Source organism: Marmota flaviventris, chromosome 18 (assembly GCF_047511675.1).
Source record: "Marmota flaviventris isolate mMarFla1 chromosome 18, mMarFla1.hap1, whole genome shotgun sequence".
NCBI lineage: Eukaryota > Metazoa > Chordata > Mammalia > Rodentia > Sciuridae > Marmota > Marmota flaviventris.
The window spans coordinates 15,781,798-15,803,009 of NC_092515.1; the positions used below are offsets into that span (position 1 = coordinate 15,781,798).

Consider the following 21,212-nt stretch of genomic DNA (forward strand, 5'->3'; position numbering starts at 1 on the left):
AAAATCTTCCCAGCTGGGCATGGTGGTGCATGCCTGTAATCCCATCAACTCAGGAGGCTGAGGCAGGAGGATGAGTTCAAAGCCAGCCTCAGCAAGGGCAAGACTGTAAGCAACTCAGTGAGACCCTGTCTCTAAATAAAATACAAAATAGGGCTGGGCATGTGGCTCAGTGTTTGTGAGTGCGCTTGAGTTCAATCTCTGATACTACCTCCAAAAAATGTCTTGTGCCTAGATGGGTTACAAGTCAATGTATCCTATGTGGCAAAAGTTATTGTACTGATGATCTCTTGCAGAGGGCACTCACACCAGCATATTTTGGTATTGTTAAGGAAGAGAATATAAGAATGAGAAGGAAAAATTCATGAGAGAAAAAAACATGTAAAGTTATGCTCATGATAAGTACTATGAAATTCAATGGAAAAACATGGGATATATACTTTATCTAATTTATGATTATGTTGGGATATGTGCATGTCTGCTCAGTAATTAAAATTGTAACATTTGCTAAATCTATACAAGTTGTTTAGAAACAGTATACTCTAAGATGTCATAGAAATCTTGTTTGAATCATGTCAAAAAGTATAAAAAATATAAAATTTACATAAACAGTGTCCTTAGTTCAGAGAAATGACAGGTGGATTATAGTCATATAAAATATAACAAACTTGCATACAAAGTCAGTAGGAAAATTCCAACTATTAACATAAACTCATTGGGGCGGGGAGCTGGGGGTTGAACACAGGAGTACTTAACCACTGAGCCACATCCCCAGCCCTCTTTCTATATTTTATTAGAGACAGGGTCTTGCTGAGTTGTTAAGTGCCTCGCTAAGTTGCTGAGACTGGCTTTGAATTCATTATCCTGCTTTGGTCTCCTGAGCCCCTGGGATTACAGCCATGCACCATTGTGCAGGCCTAACCTAAACTAATTTTTAATGGCCTGTCTCTCAAGCTGGCATATGAAGAACACATTTCATTTCTCCCATGGATTCAACATAGTTCAAAATGAAAGGAGAAAAAAAAACAAACTCCGTATGTAACTTAAAACCCTGATTCAACTTAAACAGTCCATACTAATTAAAACCATACACTATTGTTTAAACAAAACTTATAGAATTGTATCACCTCAAAATTTAGTTTCTTTTCCTGTTTTTTTTTTTTTTTTGGTTGTTTGTTTTGTTTTGGTAGCAGGTATTGAATTCTTGTGTGGGTGTTGCTTTCTTAACCACTAAGCCACATCTGCATCTTACGTATTTTAAGAAAGGGTCTCACTAAGTTGCTGAGGCTGTTCTCTAACTTAGGGTCCTCTTGCTTTAGCCTCCTAAGTCACTGATATTACAGGCACACACCACCACAGCCAACTTTAGTATTTATTCCCAAGAGTAAAAATTTTTATTAAGTCACTGATACACACAATATATATTTAACTTTTTTACATTCTTTTTAGGTTTTGCATTTTTTGCAGTATTCTACACCACTTCAATTGAATCAAGCTTTTATTAGTATTTACATATATTTCCCCTACATGGGGAATTTTTACAGGGCTTCGAATCTGTAAAACCTGAAAACTTTCTTGTGTTTTTCACATTTACAGGGCTTTGTGCATTGTTATATATGGGCCAAATCAGGAGATTTGCACCTTTTTCTAGTCATGGTCCCTGACTATATTTTGTTCTTTCACATATATGAACAAAACCAAGATGACTAGAGACATTCCACACATCTTTCATTGATATGAGTTTTTTCCACCATTCAATCTCAAATTTTCTAGAAACTTTGTGTGGTAATGAAGCATTTACACATTCTATATTTTGAGTTATTGTCTAGTGTGAATTTTTTCATGCTTGTGAAAGGTATTGCAATGACTAAAAGCTTTCCTACATTGTTTACTTATATAGGAATACTCTACACTGAGAGTTTGTGTTGTCTGTGTTTTGTGAAGGAACTGTGATCTCAGATGTCTTTCCCACATTGATCACATATGTAGGGGTCTTCTGTAGTAAGTAATTTCATTAAAAATGGAATATATGAGCATTTTATCACCTTGTATCCATTCTTGATGTTACTCTAAAGTGTCCTTTCATTCCTCTGAATGTTATCTAGAAACAACTGAGGGACTCCCATATTCCTTGCCTTTGTATGGCTGCTCTCCATATTCCTGACATTCATATCATTTGTATCTGGTATGAGCTCTGAAAGGAACATTAACACGTGAATGACCAATGAGGACTTCTCCAAACAAATTACTTTGACCAGCTTTTTACTCAAGGAAGTTTTCTTGTTTACCATAGAATCTATAGTACTACTGAATATTTTTCTACGTTTTGATTACCTATTTATGTTCAGAGTCTGTGTTCCATTTGATTTCTATAGAGGCCAGGTTCCTGAAGGTTTCCCACATTACATCTCTGTAGAGCTTCTTTTGGAAAGGATCCAGCAAAGCCCACTCCTCTACAGAAAAGCTCAGAGCGACATCCTCAAAGGTAACTGATTTCATTTCTGGATTCCAGGGTCCCTCAGCCTTCTCTCTACAGTTCCTCCAGGTAGTGGAGGACATAGACTGACAGAGGTTGAGCCACATAGTTCTCTCATCAGCTGAGGGAATGTCCCTAGAATGGAGGTGCCACAAAGCACCAGTATGAATTTTCTGATGTTGAGTTAGGTGTGACCCAAGAGTAAATGCTTTCCTACAGTCCTTACATTCATATGGTTTTGCACCATTATGAATTCTCTGATGTTTAATGAGATGTGATCTTTGACTAAAGGTCTTTCTGCATTCACTACATCCATAGGGCTTTTCTCCAGTATGAATTCTATAATGTCGAGTAAGGTCTGATCCACAGCTGAAGGCCTTCCCACATTCTTTACATTCATAGGATTTTTCACCAGTATGAACTCGCTTGTGGACACTAAGTTGTGAATGAAATCTAAAGGCTTTCCCACATTCCTTACATTTTAATGGTTTCTCCCCACTATGAATTCTCCTGTGACAAGTAAGACCTGATCTCAAACTAAAAGTCTTGCCGCATTCTTTACACTCATATGTTTTCTTACCAGTGTGAAAAGTTTGACATTGAGTAAGTTCCAAGTCAAGAAGAAAGGTTTTCCCGCATCCTTTTTCTTCATGTAACATTTCACCACTGTGAACGACCTGATGCTGATTATGGTCTGAGGCAGAACTGAAGACCTTTCTACATTCCTTCCATTGACACAATTTCTCATTAGTATGAATTTTCAGATGTTGAGTTAGGTGTGCACAACGAGTAAAATCTTTCCCACACTGCTTACATTCATAAGGTTTTTCACCAGTGTGAATTCTCCGATGGTTATTAAGATGTGATTGCTGACTAAAGGCCTTTTTGCATTCACTGCATTCATAGGGCTTTTCACCAGTGTGAACTCTCTGGTGACGAGAAAGTTCTGAGCCACAACTGAAGGCCTTCCCACATTCCTTACATTTTAAAGGTTTCTCTCTAACATGAATTCTTTTGTGACCACAGAGACTTGAATGCAAATTAAAAGTCTTGCCACATTCTTTACATTCATATATTTTCTTCCCACTATGAACAGTTTGATGCTGAGGAAGTTCTGAATCAGGAAGAAAGGTCTTCCCACATTCCTTTTCTTCACAGAATTTCTTGGCATTGTGAATTAATGGATGTTGAGTTTGGTCTGAGGGAGCACTAAAGGATTTTCCATATTCCTCAAATTCATGTGATTTCTTACCAGTATGAATTTTTTGATGTTGAGTTAGGTGTGACTCAAGAGTAAATGCTTTCCTACAGTCCTTACATTCATATGGTTTTGCACCATTGTGAATTCTTTGATGTTTAATGAGATGTGATCTTTGACTAAAGGCTTTTCCACAGTGAGTACATTCATAGGGCTTTTCGCCTGTATGAATTCTGTGATGACGAATAAGATCTGAGCCAGAGCGAAAGGCCTTCCCACATTCTTTACATTCATAGGATTTCTCACCAGTATGAACTCGCTTGTGGATGCTAAGTTGTGAATGAAATCTAAAGGCTTTCCCACATTCCTTACATTTTAATGGTTTCTCCCCACTATGAATTCTCCTGTGACAAGACAGACCTGATCTCAAACTAAAAGTCTTGCCACATTCTTTACATTCATATGTTTTCTTATCAGTGTGAAAAGTCTGACATTGAGTAAATTCCAAGTCAGGAAGAAAGGTTTTCCCACATTCTTTTTCTTCGTATAATTTTTCACCAGTGTGAACTACCTGATGCTGTTTGTGATCTAAGGCAGAACTACAGACCTTTCCACATTTCTTCCATTGATACAATTTCTCATTAGTATGAATTTTCTGATGTCGAGTTAGGTGTGAGCCACGAGTAAAAGCTTTCCCACACTCCTGGCATTCATAAGGTTTTTCACCAGTGTGAATTCTCTGATGGTTAATAAGATGTGAATGCTGACTAAAGGACTTTCTGCATTCTTTACATTGATAGGGCTTTTCACCAGTATGAATTCTTTGATGGCGAGTAAGGTCTGAGCCACACGTGAAGGCCTTTCTACAGTCATTACACTCATAAGGTTTTTCACCAGTATGAATCCTCTGATGTCTAGTAAGGTCTGACCCATAACCAAAGGCCTTCCCACAGTCCTTACACTTTAAATCTTTCTCCACAGTATGAATTTTGTTGTGACTACTAAGACTTGCACATGACCTAAAACACTTGCCACATTCTTTACATGTATACGTTTTCCTATCATGATGTATCTGAGATTGAATAAGTTCCAAGTCAGGAACAAACATCTTCTGAGATTCCTTATCATCACAGAATTTCTCACCAGTGTGAATTAACTGATGTTGACTATGTTTTGTACCAGAACTAATGGCTTTTTTATGAAAGTCTTTACATTCATGGGATTTCTCACATTTATGAATGTTCTGATGTTGAGTTAAGTGTGAAATACGAGCAAAATTTTTCCCACACTCTTTACATTCAAAAGGTTTTCCACTCATGTGAATTCTCTGATGGCTAATAAGATGCGATCGCTGACTAAAGGCCTTTCTGCATTCATGACATTCATAGGGCTTTTCACCAGTATGAATTCTCCAGTGTCGAGTAAGGTCTGAGCCACAACTAAAGGCCTTCCCACATTCTTTACATTTATATGATTTCTCACCAGTATGAATTCGTTTATGGATACTAAGTTGTGAGTGAAACCTGAAGGCCTTCCCACATTCCTTACATTTTAAAGGCTTCTCCCCACTATGAATTCTCTTGTGACCACTGAGACTGGAACGTAAACTAAAAGTTTTGCCACATTCTTTACATTCATATTTTTTCTTATCATTGTGAATAGTCTGATATTGAGTAACAGCTGAATCAGAAAGAGAGAACTTCCCACATTCCTTGTCCTCACATAGTTTCTTACTAGTGTGAATTAACTGATGTTGACGATGATCTGAGCGAGAACTAAAGGATTTCCCACATTCCTTACACTGAAGTGATTTCTCACCAATATGAACTTTCTGATGTTGACTTAGGTGTGAGCCACAAGTAAAAGTTTTCCCACATTCCTTACATTCATAAGGTTTTTCGCCAGTGTGAATTCTATGATGTTTAATAAGATGGGATGGCTGGCTAAAGGCCTTTCTGCACTCATTACATTTGTAGGGTTTTTCACCAGTATGAATCCTCTGATGTCGAGTGAGGTCTGAGCCACGAGTAAAGGCCTTTCTACAATCATTACATTCATAGGGCTTTTCACCAGTATGAATTCTCTGATGTCGAATAAGTCCTGAGCCACAACTAAATGCCTTCCCACATTCCTTACATCCATAAGACTTTTCACCAGTATGAATTCGCTTATGAAAACTAAGATGTGAATGACATCTAAATGCCTTTTCACATTCTTTACACTTAAAAGTTTTTTCCCCAGTATGAATTCTCTTATGACCAGTAAGGCTTGATTGCAAACTAAAAGCCTGGCCACATTCTTCACATTCATATGTTTTCTTACCAGTATGAACTGTCTGAAATTCTGAATCAGGAATAAATGTCTTCCCAAGATCCTTATCTTCACAGAATTTCTCATCAGTGTGAACTGTCTCATGTTGAGTGTGGTCTGAGGCAGAAATGAAGGCTTTCTCACATCCTTTAAGTTCATTCAGTCTCTCTCCTGTATTGAGTCTCTGATGTCGAGTAAAAGCCATGTGTGGGTTCACAGTAAGCATTTTTTCCTCCTGATTTTTCTGTTTTGTTTGAAACTGACTTTTGCCTTCCATATCACAACTATAACATAATCATCCAAGGTTGCAGATCAACACATTTCCATTTTTTTTTATTAACTTCTTGGTTTGATTCCTGGAATGTATGTCTGCAAGATAAGAAGGTAAATAGTTTTATTCTACAAAAGAGATTAATATTCCAAAGTAGACATAGAAATAAAAACTGAAACTAAAGCACAAAGAATTCCCAAATTTTGAACCATCTGAAAAAAGGTAAATAAAAAAATGTAAAAGAAGAAATAAAACTGGAAGCATTTGATGAGACAGGAAGTTTTGTTTATATTCATCTGAGAAGTTCAATAAAAAATGATCATACAGCTGGGTATGGTGGCACATGTCTGTAATCCCAGTGACTCAGGAGGCTGAGTCATAAGGATTACAAGTTTGAGGCTACCCTCAGCAATTCAGTGAGGCTCTCAGCAACTTAATGCGAAAATTTTAAAAAAATATATTAAAGGTCTTAGAATGTAGCTCTGTGGTAATCCAATCCCTATTACCTCCTCAACCGTCCCCAAAAAATGGAAAAAAAATGTCCAGCTACCACATCAATAACAGAAAAATAAGTTAAAGATTTAAAATTGTGGTTAATTCAGTGTGATATAATCAAACTTTAGGAACCATTAGGCATTAAAAATTGTGGAATAAATAAACTTACAAGAAAAACAGCACAGTTAGGTTAGATGAAAGGTATTAAAAAATCTAGGGGCCAGGAAACACAGACGGGATAATCAGGGTAATAAACACGTGACTTATCTCATGTCTTTTGTATCTGTAGGGAAATGATTACACATACTCCTTAACATTCTTTACAAATAGCCAACAAAAGCATACCCAGCCTAGAGTGATGAAAGACAAATATGAAGGAATGTGATCATATCTTCTCATTTTTTTAATTTGTTTTTTCACATGTAAATATTTAACCTTGCTCATTTCCTTCACTGTATATCAAGTCGTTTTTGTCATACAGTCCTAACCAAAGTGCATTTGTTTACTTAGGTATTCTTAATGTTATATATTGCTCACCCATTGTAATAGCATTAACTGTTTGGTGCTTTTAATTCCTTTACCCTGATTTCCTTTTTTAAAAAAAATATTTCTTTAGTTTTTGATGGATTTTTTATTATTTTTTTATTTTTTATTTTTTTGTGGTGCTAAGGATCAAACCCAGGGCCTTGCACGTACTAGGCGAGTGCTCTACCACTGAGCTACAATCCCAGCCCCTCCTCTGATTTTCTTTTGCTCTTCTAACCAAGGCTAATGAAAGTATCTGAGAAAACAGCTTTAAATTGAAGGTACTTTGTAAGGCACTATGATCAATATTTTGTATAATTCCAAATTTTAAAAAAGGAAATAATACAGTATCCGTTGAGTATATCAGAAGCAATCCAGTCCAGAGTTACAAGTATACCAGGCACTTAATAACACAGGTATGTTGTATTTGTATCAATGAAGATAATTGTAGATGACAGTTCAGATAGAAAAATAGTTCAATAAATCTGTCAAAGGAACATGAGTCTGGCAAGAGTTAGGAATACGTAGAAGTCGTAATCTTCTGTGATTCATTTTTCATCTGTACTTAGGATTCAGTAAAAATGTCATCCATTTGTGGTATAAATATTTCTTAAGAGAACAGAATTTCTTGGAAACTAAGCAAGAACTTGAGCAACAGAATGAGGCAAAAGACAGTTCAGTTATAAGGTATGAGCAGTAACTCCAGGGGAAAGATAACAAACCACAGTTTCAACTACTTTTGTTTACTGAAATTATCTTTGGTGATGAGAAAATTACTGAGCTTTACAGAATTTTTATTTTCCTGTATGTTAAATAAGAATAAAATCTCTTTTTTATCAGAGTTCTGTTGATATAGTAGGAAATAATGCACTATTTCTATAAATCACCTGAAAACAGAATAAATGCTTAACAACTAATAAATGATGATCATTATCAATATAGAAAAAAATGAGAATATGGGGAACTAGACTAGCCAGGACTTCTCTTTTTGATGGTGAGTTCTCCTGTCTTTTAGTCTTAACCTCTATTCTGCCACTTCCTGGTTATTAAGATAAAAAACCCTTTTAGCCTATTATCCTGATTTTCAACAACCACATTTTTTTTTTTTTTTTTTTGGTACTGGGGATTGAACTCAGGGACACTTGGCCACTTAGCCACATCCCCAGCCCTATTTTGCATTTTATTTAGAGACATGGTCTCACTGAGTTGCTTAGTGCCTTACTAAATTGCTGAGGCTGGCTTTGAACTCGTGATCCTCCTGCCTCAGCCTCCTGAACAGCTGGGATTACAGGCACTACTACGCCCGGCTAGCTCTTTCTTAATGTAGAGCCTATCATGCAGAAATATATAGCCATGTTCCAGTTAAATAAAATTTAAAAAAAAGTTCTTAACCCATTAATTCCCAAGTTTTTAATTCTATGAATGTTTCAATGAATTTGACATGTGCATTAAAATAGGTTAGAAGTCATAATCTAGTTATTACATATTATATTCACATAACTATCATTTAACTATTATAATAATGCCTTTATTGCTTTATAACTTTATTAAATATTATGTAACTGCATTAAATATTATATACTATATTTTAGGTTTGTATGCATGTGCAACATCTGGGCCAATGGGCCAATGTATTATATACTCTGTTAATTCTTCTAAACCTAAAATAAAATTAGAAAATCAGCGAATGTTAGTTCAAAGAATAAATTAACTGATGAAGAAAATGTACAAGCAAGTAAAGAACATAAAATAAGAAAAATTCAAGAGATAGTAGGTAAAATTAGAACTAAGGCCACAAAACTAAAGGGCAAAGAAATTTGTAAATAAATTTTTAAAAAGATAGGAAGGAACCTTGATCCCAATAATCCACAATATGACGTCACTGGAGGAAAAGTATAGCATCCATCTAACCTTTGTAATAAGAGGGGAAAACAAAAGTATAGAAATGGAGAGGTATCTGAAGTAAAGAGAAAGTTCTCTTGGAAAAGGGTTTATGTATGGATTTCAAGTCTTTATCAGAGATATTTTGTCAGGACGTAATACTCAAGCTGGATATTCTAGGGGTGCTAGTGCCTCATTAAGCAGCTGAGCTATTATCTATGATGGCTGCCTGATGATGCTTACCCACACTCACCTGGTTAAGACCCTCTTAATTCATTCCTCGAACAATCCTGAGTTCTTGCTTTTTCCTGAATAAATAGAACATGTCTGGCTGATAAAGCACAGTCCAAACCAGCAGATTTAAAAAAAAAAAAAAAAAAAAAAAAGACCACATGGCTAAAAGTTCCAAATCTCCAGCTGGTACTTTGGTTAATCACAATTCTAACAAAAATGATAGAGGATTTCTGAACCTTGGCAACTGCTTGCTTTACAAAACAAACCATTTCCCCAGAAAAAAGGTCAAAAAAGCCCTGTAAATATTTAAAAACAATCCACAGTAATAGCAGGAATATCTTTTTTTCTTTTTCTTTCTTTTTTAAAATTTTTTGGTGCTGTGTATTGAACCCAGGGCCTTGTGCATGCAAGGGAACCATTCTACCAACTGAGCTATTTCCCCAGCCCTATAGCAAGAATTTCTAAGTTCAAATTCTGAATCTTCCCCAGTGAGATGAGGTGGCTCTAGTTCTCCAACATCACATGTCTGTAAATATCCCTGTTTTTCAGGCCCATTCATTACCCTTCCACTAGGAGAAATCCACAGCCACATTCCTGAACATCACAACTGCTAAAAGCACAAACAAAAATATTAATGGTGAAATCTGATGAAATATTTTTGATGGAAAGGGAAAAGGTAGAAAAGTGCACTATAGGGAACTGGACATACAAGGAACAAAAAAGTAGAGTTGGCAGCCTGTGGTATGGGAGAAAATTATATATTAGTGTGACTGAAGCCAAGAGCTTTCATGATGTCAAAACTCCTATTGCTCAGTCACAACATCCAGTGACCTTCATATAATACAAGGCACTAGGATGGTAGCCTAGAGTATTATATGTCATAGGAGTCCTTTGTGATGTCACTGAGAGACTGCATCAGGCTGCAATCACTACCTCCAGATTTTTAATATGAAGAAAGCTGGGGTTTTTGTGGGCTGTTCACTTTCCTTGTGTTTTATGTAAACTACTTTTAGTTGAATTCCATTGGTTTAAATAGGAAGAACGCTTTACAGGTATGCTTCCTAACTGAATACTATTTCCTGTGGACAACGTGTAAGGTCTCGGGCTCTCTGCTAAGTAGATAACAATCGGCACAGGTTTTGTTAATACTGCTAGTTTCTCTCAGATTTCCTGGCAAGATCCCAGATCTCTATGAATTCTCTGTCTTGTCATACTTCTGACTAAAAGCCATATGTTGAAATGAATACCAACTAATGCTGAATTCCATTTTAACTAATTGAAATATCCCATTTATGGAGTAAATTAAAAATTTCATGTGCCTTCACTGTAACCACTTGGTTCCTCCTTCTAAAGCTGCAGTTTTATGATAAAGGTGTCTTCTATTCTCTTTTTAAAAATTAATTTCTTCTCTTTCAGTGCTCTGTCAGAAAATTTGGATCCAGTAGATACTGAATGCCCTGTCAGGCAATTTGGGAATACTGGTTGGAAAAAAAAAAAGAGGGACATCTAGGGAAGGCATGGGACTGTCTGACAACCATCATTTACCACCTTGGAATGAATCAGGTAATTAGTTTAAGGACATGTGATAAAAATGTTCATATGCTTTGAAATAAATGATTACATTTTGGAAACAATTTGAGTCAAATGGGTTATGACTTTAAATTCCAAGAGTTGACCAATCCTCCTCTGGATTATTCTCTTGGTAAAGCAGCCATGAGAACAGAGCTAGAGGAAAAGAATGGAGAAATGAGAAAGGCCATTTTCTTCCTTGCAGGAAGGTTAGAGGAAGTCTGGGAAAATCCTGGCCCTATTCCAACTAGAGAGATTTTACTTAAGCACTATGGAGTTTCAATCTAATTAAAATTGCCAAAATCATTACATCAATCTAGGTATGAGATAACATCATTTTAATTTTTTGCAAGTGTTCTCTACAATTATACAAACCCAAGATCATCTCAAGGGCAATTGAATTTTCCAATTGGGAGTGCACTGTACCTGCCCACAGCAGTCCTATATACTTCCATGACAGTAACTTTTATTTCCTCCATGTCCAACAAAGTTTATTGCACCTACCAACTGATTTTCATCCAAAACATCCAAGAGGGGCCATAAATCTAAAGGTAAGATAGGCCACAATAAACTTTACCAGGATGAATGACATTTAGAGACATGACTGATATACACAGCCCAAGTAGTCTTTACTGGGGCATAAACAGACATGTGTACAAGTCTTGGCTCAACTGGACTGTCAATTCTCATTAACCTCCAAGTCCTGACACTGTCTTCTTTCTCTGCTTTCTGCCCACATCCTTGCAACCTTTTAAGACAACATATGTCTTAGAGAAAATGAGAACATGATTCTGATATTCATTCCCACTCTAAAATGAAAACAACAAAAATACCAAATAAACAATATTATGTTTGGGCAATTTGTGTGTATATGTGTATGTATGTGTTTACTTAAAAATATGGAATAATCGAACCTATATAAAATTAAATAGAATAGCTTTACAAGTCTCCATGTCTGTTCCCTCAGACTCATCAAAGGTCACTTCATGTCTAGATCAATCTTTACTCTCAAGCAGTCTGTTAAGGGCAGTTATCCTCATTTAAAAGATTAGGCAATTGGTAACTTGCTCAAATTCACTATTAAGAAATAGTTTAGGGGGCTGGGGTTATGGCTTAGTGGTGAAGTGCTCACCTACCATGCGTGAGGCATTGGGTGCGATTATCAGCACCACATAAAAATATTGTGTCCACCTACAACTGAAAAATAAACATCAAAAAAATAGTTTAGGGTTGTTGAACCCAAAGCTTGAATTTCAGAATTTCTAATTTATAAAATGGTGAAAGATGACCCAAGTAGTGCCCTTACGGAAGTAGACTCCATTCTCTGTTAAGTCTGTGTTTTGCTGATACTGAAGAAGAGTGAGGCACTGGATAACAAACTCTGGAATGAAATATATTTGTGTCTGGAAAGCAGATGGGATTTGAGAGACGTATGATATACTTTAAAGGAGTAACTAATTCTGTTTCTGCCAGTCCTCCTGGAAACTGTGTGGAAAAAAACAAGGAGAACGTTTTAGATGCCACAGTCATACTACAAAGAAAATCAAGAAATATTCATTGCCATGAGGAGAAGGCCAGACCCTGAATGGAAGTTTATGTGAGCAAAACTGATATAAAAAAGAGGTACTAAAAGGAGGCATATAGATATAACGGCAATTCAGCTAGTAAAACAGCTGGCTATATTTTTAACAGCTTTATTGGGGTACAATTCCATACTACATAATTAGCCCATTTAGAGTGAACAATTCAATGGTTCTTAGTGTATTTTTATATATGTGCAACCATCCTAAGTCAATTTCAGAATATTATCATCAATGCAAAAAGAAAACCTATACCTTTTTTAGCTATTATTCCTCCTGTTACCCACCTAAACTTAAATAATGAATTATCTAGCTTTTTTTCTCTATTGATAACCACCCCATAGCTTTTAACACAAATGGAATCAATACATGGACTCATGAGTGGTTTCTTTCTTTTCTTTTCTTTTTAGAGAGAGAGAGAGAGAGAGAGAATTTTTTAATATTTATTTTTTAGTTTTCGGCGGACACAACATCTTTTTTTTTGTATGTGGTGCTGAGGATCGAACCCGGGCCGCACGCATGCCAGGCGAGCGCGCTACCGCTTGAGCCACATCCCCAGCCCCATGAGTGGTTTCTTTGATTTATCATGTTTTCAAGGTTCATCCAAGTTGTAGCACATCTAAATATAACTTTCTACTAATAATATTCCTGCACAGATAGACCATATTGTTTACCCATTGCTCCAGTAATGGACATTTGAGCCATTTCTAACCTTTGACTATTATGAAAAATGTGGCTATGAGCTTTCATAGACAAATCACTGTGTACCTATTTTGGAATTTTCACAATGTAAATTAAGTTCTTTTGTTAAATTTATTCTAAAGTACTTTTTTTGGAGTATATTACTGGGTCAATTTCATTTGTGGATTGTTTGCTGCACATGTACAAAGACACAATTAATCCTATATCCTCAAGCTTAGCTGAACTCAGTTCTATTTATTTTAAATAATATTTTTATACCTTTATTTTATTTATTTTTATGTGATGCTGAGGATTGAACCCAGAACCTTGCATGTGCTAGGCAAGCGCTCTACCTCTGAGCCACAACCCCAGCCCCTATTTTTTTTCTCTTGTATATGTGTCTTGATTTTTTAGGATTTTCTATGTAATGTCATCTGGAAATGGAGATGATTTTTATGTGTATTCCAACCTTGATTCCTTTCTTTCTTTTTCTTGTCTACATGCTCTGGCTGAAACCTCCATAATGTTGAATAGAAGTAGCAAAAGTGGATATCCTTGTCTTGTCTCCCTGATCTTAGGGGGAAAACACTAGGCTTGCAGCATTATGATGTTAGGCATATACCTAGATGTTTTGTGTCATGTTCAGGAAATTCCCTTTTATTCCTAGTTTATAGAATGTTTTTATTATGAAAGGGTATTGGCTTTTGTTAAATGCCTTTTTTCTGTCTATTGAGAAGATTGTGTGATTTTTTTATTATTATTATATTAATAAGATGCATTACATTAATTGATTTGAGGTTAAACCAACCTTCCATTCCTGGGATATGTCTGACAATGTCATGTTGTATAATTCATTTTGTTACTGGATTTGGTTTGCTAGTACATTTAAAGACTTCTGCACCCTTATTCTTAAGAGTTATACTTTGACTCATTTTGGTATTTAGGTAGTACTGGACCCTAAAATAAGCAGGGAGCTTGACTATATTCTTCAATAACAACAGAGAAGACACTAGATGAACTCAGAGGCAGTAGCAGAAGTCCTCCTGAATCCACTTAGGTTCTGAATGGCAAATAAGAGCTGGCAATTTTAAAGGGCCAGGCTACAATGAAACTGTCTTCTAAATTTGGGCAGAAAAACCTAAAAAAAAAAAAAAATCTATCATTGCCCAGTTCACTCTTTCAGAGAATGTATTAGTAACATTATTGCAAGATACATATTTTTTTCATACTGGGAATTGAACTCAGAGGTATTCAACCACTAAGCCACATCCCCAGCCCTATTTTGTATTTTATGTAGACAGACTCACTTTGTTGCTTAATGCCTCACTGAATTCATGATCTTCCTGTCTCAGCCTCCTAAGCTGCTGGGATTTCAGGTGTATGCCACCGTGCCTGGCTACAGGAAAATTTTTTACATTAAAAAAAAAAAAATTACATACAATTAGAAGTACTGTTTCTAAAGATATTCAAAAGTCTGAAAATGTGTTAACATTCTCACAAAAAATAGTAGATCAAAATTATCACCCACCAGTCCAACATGAATAAATAATAAATGATGATCTCACAGATCTAAAGATGGACTACATAATCAAATACATAATCCCAGAAAAGGTGACAAAGCCATGGCTAGACTATAGGTGGGAGTTAGTAGAATGTGGGAGCTACCCTGCCCATGGACTAAGCATCCTTTCTCAGCCTTGAGTAATGGGAATGTTTGATCTGGCATTGCAAGCCACGCACTGTGCGAAACAAGTGGTCTCCACTTAAATTTGGCAAAGAAGTTTGCTCTAGCCCTGGACTTGGGCATTACCCAATGGGATTGGACATCCCCCATTTGAAACCCTATCCCCTGCCTTATTTGGTGAGGAACATTCCATTGAAGCTCCTTTGTGTGTCCCCCTATAAAATAGATTCCGGGTGCACACTCTCTTGCCTTCCAGCATGGAAGAGGACCCTTGAGGTCACAGAGCAGTCCCACCCTTGACCTGAGAAACTCATGTCCATGTGTTGCATGATCTCTTTGCCATTTTCTTAGACTAATGTTCAGCCAACTCTTTTGAACCCAGATCATCTTGTCAGCATGGGCAGCTGGCAAGAGTGAATTCAAAAATAAAAGAGAAAATAGGCAACATATTCTTCCTTCGTTCCTTTCTGCAAATAATACACTACAAGGAGTACAAAGGTTGAAAAATATCATAGACATATAGGTAGTGAATGCAGCAAAATCTAACAAGAAAAGGGATTTTTTAAAAAAAGCAAAATCAGAGCACATCCAATGTACACATAAATAAGCAGACACACTAAAGATGAAATCAAAATTAAGGTACCAAGCATAAACCTATAATCCCAGCTATTCTGAAGGCTGAGGTAGGAGAATCGTAAGTTTGAGGCCAGCCTAGGCAACTTAGTGAGATCCCGACTCAAAAAATACAAAGGTCTGGGGATGTAGTTCACTGGTAGAGGGTTCCTGGTTTCCATCCCTAACACGCGCGCACACACACACACAGATTTTTTTTAAAAAGGAACAAAGAAATTAAGAGGCAATATCTAATATTCTTTTTTAACATACTACCAATATCTACATTAACTACTACAAATAATATCATGAAAGTCAATGAAGACAAATGAATGAAGGAATTTATCACATTCATAGATGAGAGTTTCCTCTAAACATAGTAGTTGAGGATAGGTAAGATATATCATAATAAAAATAATGTTCAGGTGGCTAGGTTATACCATACAAGGCAGGGCTGGGGTATAGTTCAGTGGTAGAGTGCATGCCTAGATGGGAGTTTGATTCCCAGGCACAGCACACACACATAAAAGGCACAAAAAAGACACAAAAAAACCTGACAGCAGGATTGATTTCTTTCCTTTTTCTTTTTTCTTTAAACAGGAATTGAACCCAGATATGCTTTACACTGAGCCCTATCCCTAGTCCTTTATTTTGAGACATTATCTCCTTAAGTTTCTTAGGGCCTTGCTAAGTTGCTGAGGCTGGTTTTGAACTTGGATCCTCCTGCCTCAGCCTCCCAAGTCACAGGGATGTGCCATCACACCCAGAAGGGAAAAATAATGAGATATTTAAAAGCAGTTTCCATTCATGAGAACAGGGTAAGTGAAAATGCAAACCACTGCCTCAGAGGTATCTGCATACACAGAAGTGACAAAGGACTCACATTCAGATTACATAAAAAATGCCTAAGAAACAACAATAAAAAGACAAACTCCTCAAAATTGGGCTAAGGATTTGGCCTGGCCTTGCCCAAAGGAAGATGTCCACATGGCCAACAGACATCAAAATAAAGACATTCCACTTCACTAGTCATCAGGAAAACCACAATGCCTTACCATTACCCCACCATATTTTACTGTCTGACGACACCATGTATTAAGAAGAAGGTAGGTGGAGCAGCTGGAACTTGTAAAAATTGTTAATGAGTCTCATAACTTTTTCAGCCATTGTGGAAAACTCAACAGTAACTGCTTATGTAGACTCACATTCTCTGACACACTAACTGCTCCCCTAATATATTACCAAACAACCATATGAAGACAAAGCAGCAAGTTCAAGAAGGCTCATAGCATCACTATTCATGATAGCCCAAAGAAACAATCCAAATGTCTGTCAAGAATAAAATGGACACATACAAGTGATATATTCATGTACTGAAATACTATTTAGCAATGAGGATAACCTGAAATATTTCTACAAACAGTAATCTGGATGGTTCTCACAAACATAAAGTTGAGCAAAAGAACCAACATAACAGGGTACATATATTTCATGATTCCAGTTCAAACAGAGACAACTGATGTATGGTGGTTACGTTGAGGGAACTATAGGTTGCAGAGAAGCTCCAAAGGGGCTTAGGTTTCAGGTAATGTTTTTATTACTGGACCTGGGTACTTTCCCTTGTGGTCCTTCATTTAAGCCATACAGTTGTGATTGTATTGGTTGTTTGATTGCATTATCATGTACAGACTTGTCTATACACATGATAAACTCTAATAAAATTTGGGGGGGGGAGAAATATATATATATATATATATATATATATATATATATATATATATATATATATATAGCATAAGCAGGAGTTATGATCTTAAAGATGCTAAATCTGTAGCCTCCAATTCACAAAAAATATATAATAAACATAATGTCTATATATCAATTAACAAAGCTACACATTTCAGACTGAAGTTGTAGCTGATTGCTTTTCTCCCATGCACAGCACCCTAAGCTGGATACTCAGCGTTACAAAATCAAGCAAGCCAGCCAAAAAAAAAAAAAAAAAAAAAACCCAAACTTTCCTAAAGCATAAGTTACAGGTAAGTTTCGTCAGTCATACAGGATTTTAATACACATCTCAATCCATTACAAACAAGTGCAAAACTATTAAGTAATTACAGACTGAGTATATATTAGATCACGACAAGAAACATCATTAAATGCCAAATTTCAAAAATCACAACACAGCAAATTTATTGCCTAGAAGTACTTGGAAGATGGTGAATTAGAAGAAGGGCGCACTTTCCAGTCTCTCTGTGGCTTGAGATTTAAATATTGAGAATACTGCTTCTCAGCAAGGTGGGTGATAGACAGAATTCACTGGATTTCAACAGTGGACAGTAAAATTATCATAGCAACTCAGAAATTCAGAATCATTGAACACAGAAAATGAAGTTTTAGAGATGTGCTAGCTTTGGCAACTATGTCTGTTCACTGCAGAAAAGAGGGGTAACACAGGCAGAAAAAGAAAAAAAGCACTCTGAATATATCTGCCATGAGAGCTCCTGTGGAACAGACAGGGAGGCTGATCTTAATTGACCCAAGACAGTATGCAAGCTGATTGAAAAGTACTCTGAATCTCTTGGCTGGCAAGCAGAACTGAGGTGTGAGTCATTCTGAAGACACCTCATGGCAACTCTTGGCAACGGCAGGGGGGCAGTTCATAATAATGTTGCCAGCCTATCCCAGCAAACGTCTGCCATGGAGTCCAGAGTGTGCCCAGTGTGATTGATATAGGCGCAGAAAGGACTGTGCCCAGGGGAATCCAGACTGGGATTACTGAGGGGAGAGAGGCTGGTGTTTCCTTTGCTGATAGCCACTCATTCAGAATGGGGTAAGGTCAGAAATTGGTCAGGCAGGCCATGTTTACCCTCCAGGTCTGTTCCTGGGAAGTTCACATCCATGACAGTGGAATAGGGTTTAGATCCCTCACTATGCACCTCAGAAGGTCCCTGAGACCCAGACATCCAGACATTGGCATCTTCCCAGTAACAGGGGGTGGGATCTAATCTCTGGAGTAAATACCACCCTACAAAGTTCCAAAGGATGTTCCAAACTAAATCCCAGCAGCTGGAATTTTTCATTTAGAAATCTGCATTAGCCCTGCTCTGGGAGCACACTGACACAGTCCAGAAAAAACTCCAATTGTCAGTACTCCTAGTATGTCCCATCTTATGCTGTGAGACAAGAAGCTGAGAGCTACTACAGCCAGCTTTGGTCCAGGCCACACCAGCTGGAAGTTTGGTGAGAAACACAAGTCAGATTTAATAACACCCAGTCCTTGAAATAGGGATACAGACCCCAAAAAGAAACAGCAAGAAGGGCACAACAGCATACACAGTGAACATCTGTCCTTGTCAACAGTTTTGACCACAGCAGAAACAAGTCCTTCATTTTTCATTAAGAATTATATTCTGGGGGCTGGGATTGTGGCTCAGCGGTAGAGCACTCACCTAGCATGGTGAAACCCTGGGTTAGATCCTCAGCACCACAAATAAATAAATAAATAAATATATTAAATTTTAAAAAAAAAGAATTATATTCTGGGCTGGGAGCTTAGTTGTAGAGTGCTTGCCTAGCATGTGTGAGGCACTGGGTTCAATCCTCAATAAAGGTATTGTGTCCATCTACAACTAAAAAGAAAAAAGAATTATATTCCTATTTTTTCTTTTTTAAAATTCTGTGTGTGTTCTTGCTGTATTGATTGGTTTTCATATAATTTTATTTTATCATTTTTCAATTGTTTGTTATTTTGACTTTGGAATGATAGGGGGTTTTTTTTAGTGGGTTTGTTTTGATTTTCTTTTAAGTGTTCTTACCTTTGTTTTTGTTTCTCTTGTTACTTTTTCCTTTTCTTCCCTAATAGTCAAATTGTATTGTTTCCTCTTTTTCTGTTTTAGCTATCAGCTGTTCTCTGACTTCCCCTCTGTTCACTTTTTAAATATTTCAAACTTTCTCTTGTTTTCCTATTTCATTTTCTTTTCACTTAAGGAACCATAATTTTACTATGTTTTAGAACTATTTAGTATATATAATTCCAGCCTCCCACCCCTCATGGTGTTGTTGTATTAATACTGTGGACGGCATAGTTCACACCTGCTATTTAATGCCACATCTAGTTGTGACTGCTTACTGTTGTGGACAATCCTAAATGCTAACCTCCACCATAACCTTTTGTTTGGCAGTTAGTTTTAGAGTTACTGCTATTGCTTGCTTCCCTTTGTGCTAAGAGGGCTGGAAGTAATTGGGACATTACAAGTTCATAGGGTAGAGACCCTGCTGCTGAGCTATACCCACATCTCAGCCAAGTGACAATGAATCTTACTCCATGTACGAACTAGCCTCATTTAAGCTCCAATAATACATTAACACATAGGATAAGGGAGACAAAAACCCCACTTAACGACCAAGCCCCCATGTAGGAAGAGCTAGAGGGGGACCTCAAGTCCCACTCCTAGACAACTACTCATACAACAAAACAGAATTCCCAAGATGATAGCTAAGAGGAACCCAGAGTATTGCAGCGGTTCTACAGCAGCAAACTGACCAACTTTGGAGGTTGAAATCAACACTCAGATTATAAGGAGCTTAGATGCTAAAGTTAAAATATACCAAAAACACAGGACTTATTACCAAAAAAGACAAATACACATCAAAGGATGCAGGAATTCTTATCTACAGCAAGTTGAAGACCTCTGAAAACATAAGACCACAGGCAAATAAGTATGCCCCCCAAACTTTAAAATCCTCTAACAAAGGAACCTGCAGAAACGAAGTAGATGAAATTCAAAAGACACTATAAAAATTGATTATTAAAATGTTCGATGAGCTAAAAGAAGATCTAAGGAATGATTTAAGAGAGCAAATGAGATGAAAAACCTTTTTTATCTTTTTTCCATAACATTTTATGACTGTACATAATGGTGGGATTCATTGTTACATATTATATGTGTACACAATGTAAAAATATGATTTGCTGGTAGCATTCACCAGTATTTCTTCATTTCCTTCCTGCCTCTCTTCCCTTGCTTCTTACCTCTACTTACTGATCTCCCTTTGGTGTGAAAGACCATGTTGGTACAGAATTAATAAAAAGAAAACAATCAGAATTCCTGGAAATAAGACACAGTGATAAAACAAAAAATTCATTTGAAAGTATCACCAACAAACTGTACTATGTAGAAAACAGAACTTCAGACATTGAAAACAGTATATGAATTTGAATACTTGATATTGAATAAAGGAAAAAAATAAAAATCACTATTAGAATATACAAAGAACTCTGGGAAAAACATCAAGAGATAATACTTACATGTAATTGGGATAGAAGAGAGGATAAAGATACTATTTAATGGCATTAAGAATCTTCTCTAGAGTAAAATTATGGCATTTTCCAGTAAATGGTTGGAGTTGGAGAATATCATGTTAAGCAAAATAGCCAATCCCACAAAACCAAAGGCTGAATGTTTTCTCTACTATGCAGATGTAAATTCACAATAAGGCAGGGGGCACTAGGGAAGAATAACATTACCTTAGATAGGCAGAGAGAAGTGATGGAATGTGGGCATAGGAAAGATAGTAGAATGAAACAAACATTATTACTGTATGTATATATGTGACTACATGATCAATATGATTCTGCAACATGTACACTCAGAAAAATGAGAAATTATATCCCATCTATGTATGATATAACAAAG

General features: G+C 36.6%; 1 protein-coding gene across 2 annotated transcripts in view; it reads right to left on the bottom strand.

Moving 5' to 3' along the window:
- Nucleotides 1–1,272: 1,272 nt before the first annotated feature.
- Nucleotides 1,273–21,212, bottom strand: part of LOC114097320 (zinc finger protein 850-like) — a 29,041-nt gene continuing 9,101 nt past the window's right edge. For both annotated transcript variants that reach the window (XM_071604964.1, XM_071604965.1), the window contains exon 2: nucleotides 1,273–6,350. In XM_071604964.1, coding sequence (XP_071461065.1) covers nucleotides 2,332–6,258 — 3,927 coding nt within the window. In that variant the 5' untranslated portion in view covers nucleotides 6,259–6,350 and the 3' untranslated portion in view covers nucleotides 1,273–2,331. The remainder of the gene's footprint in view (nucleotides 6,351–21,212) is intronic.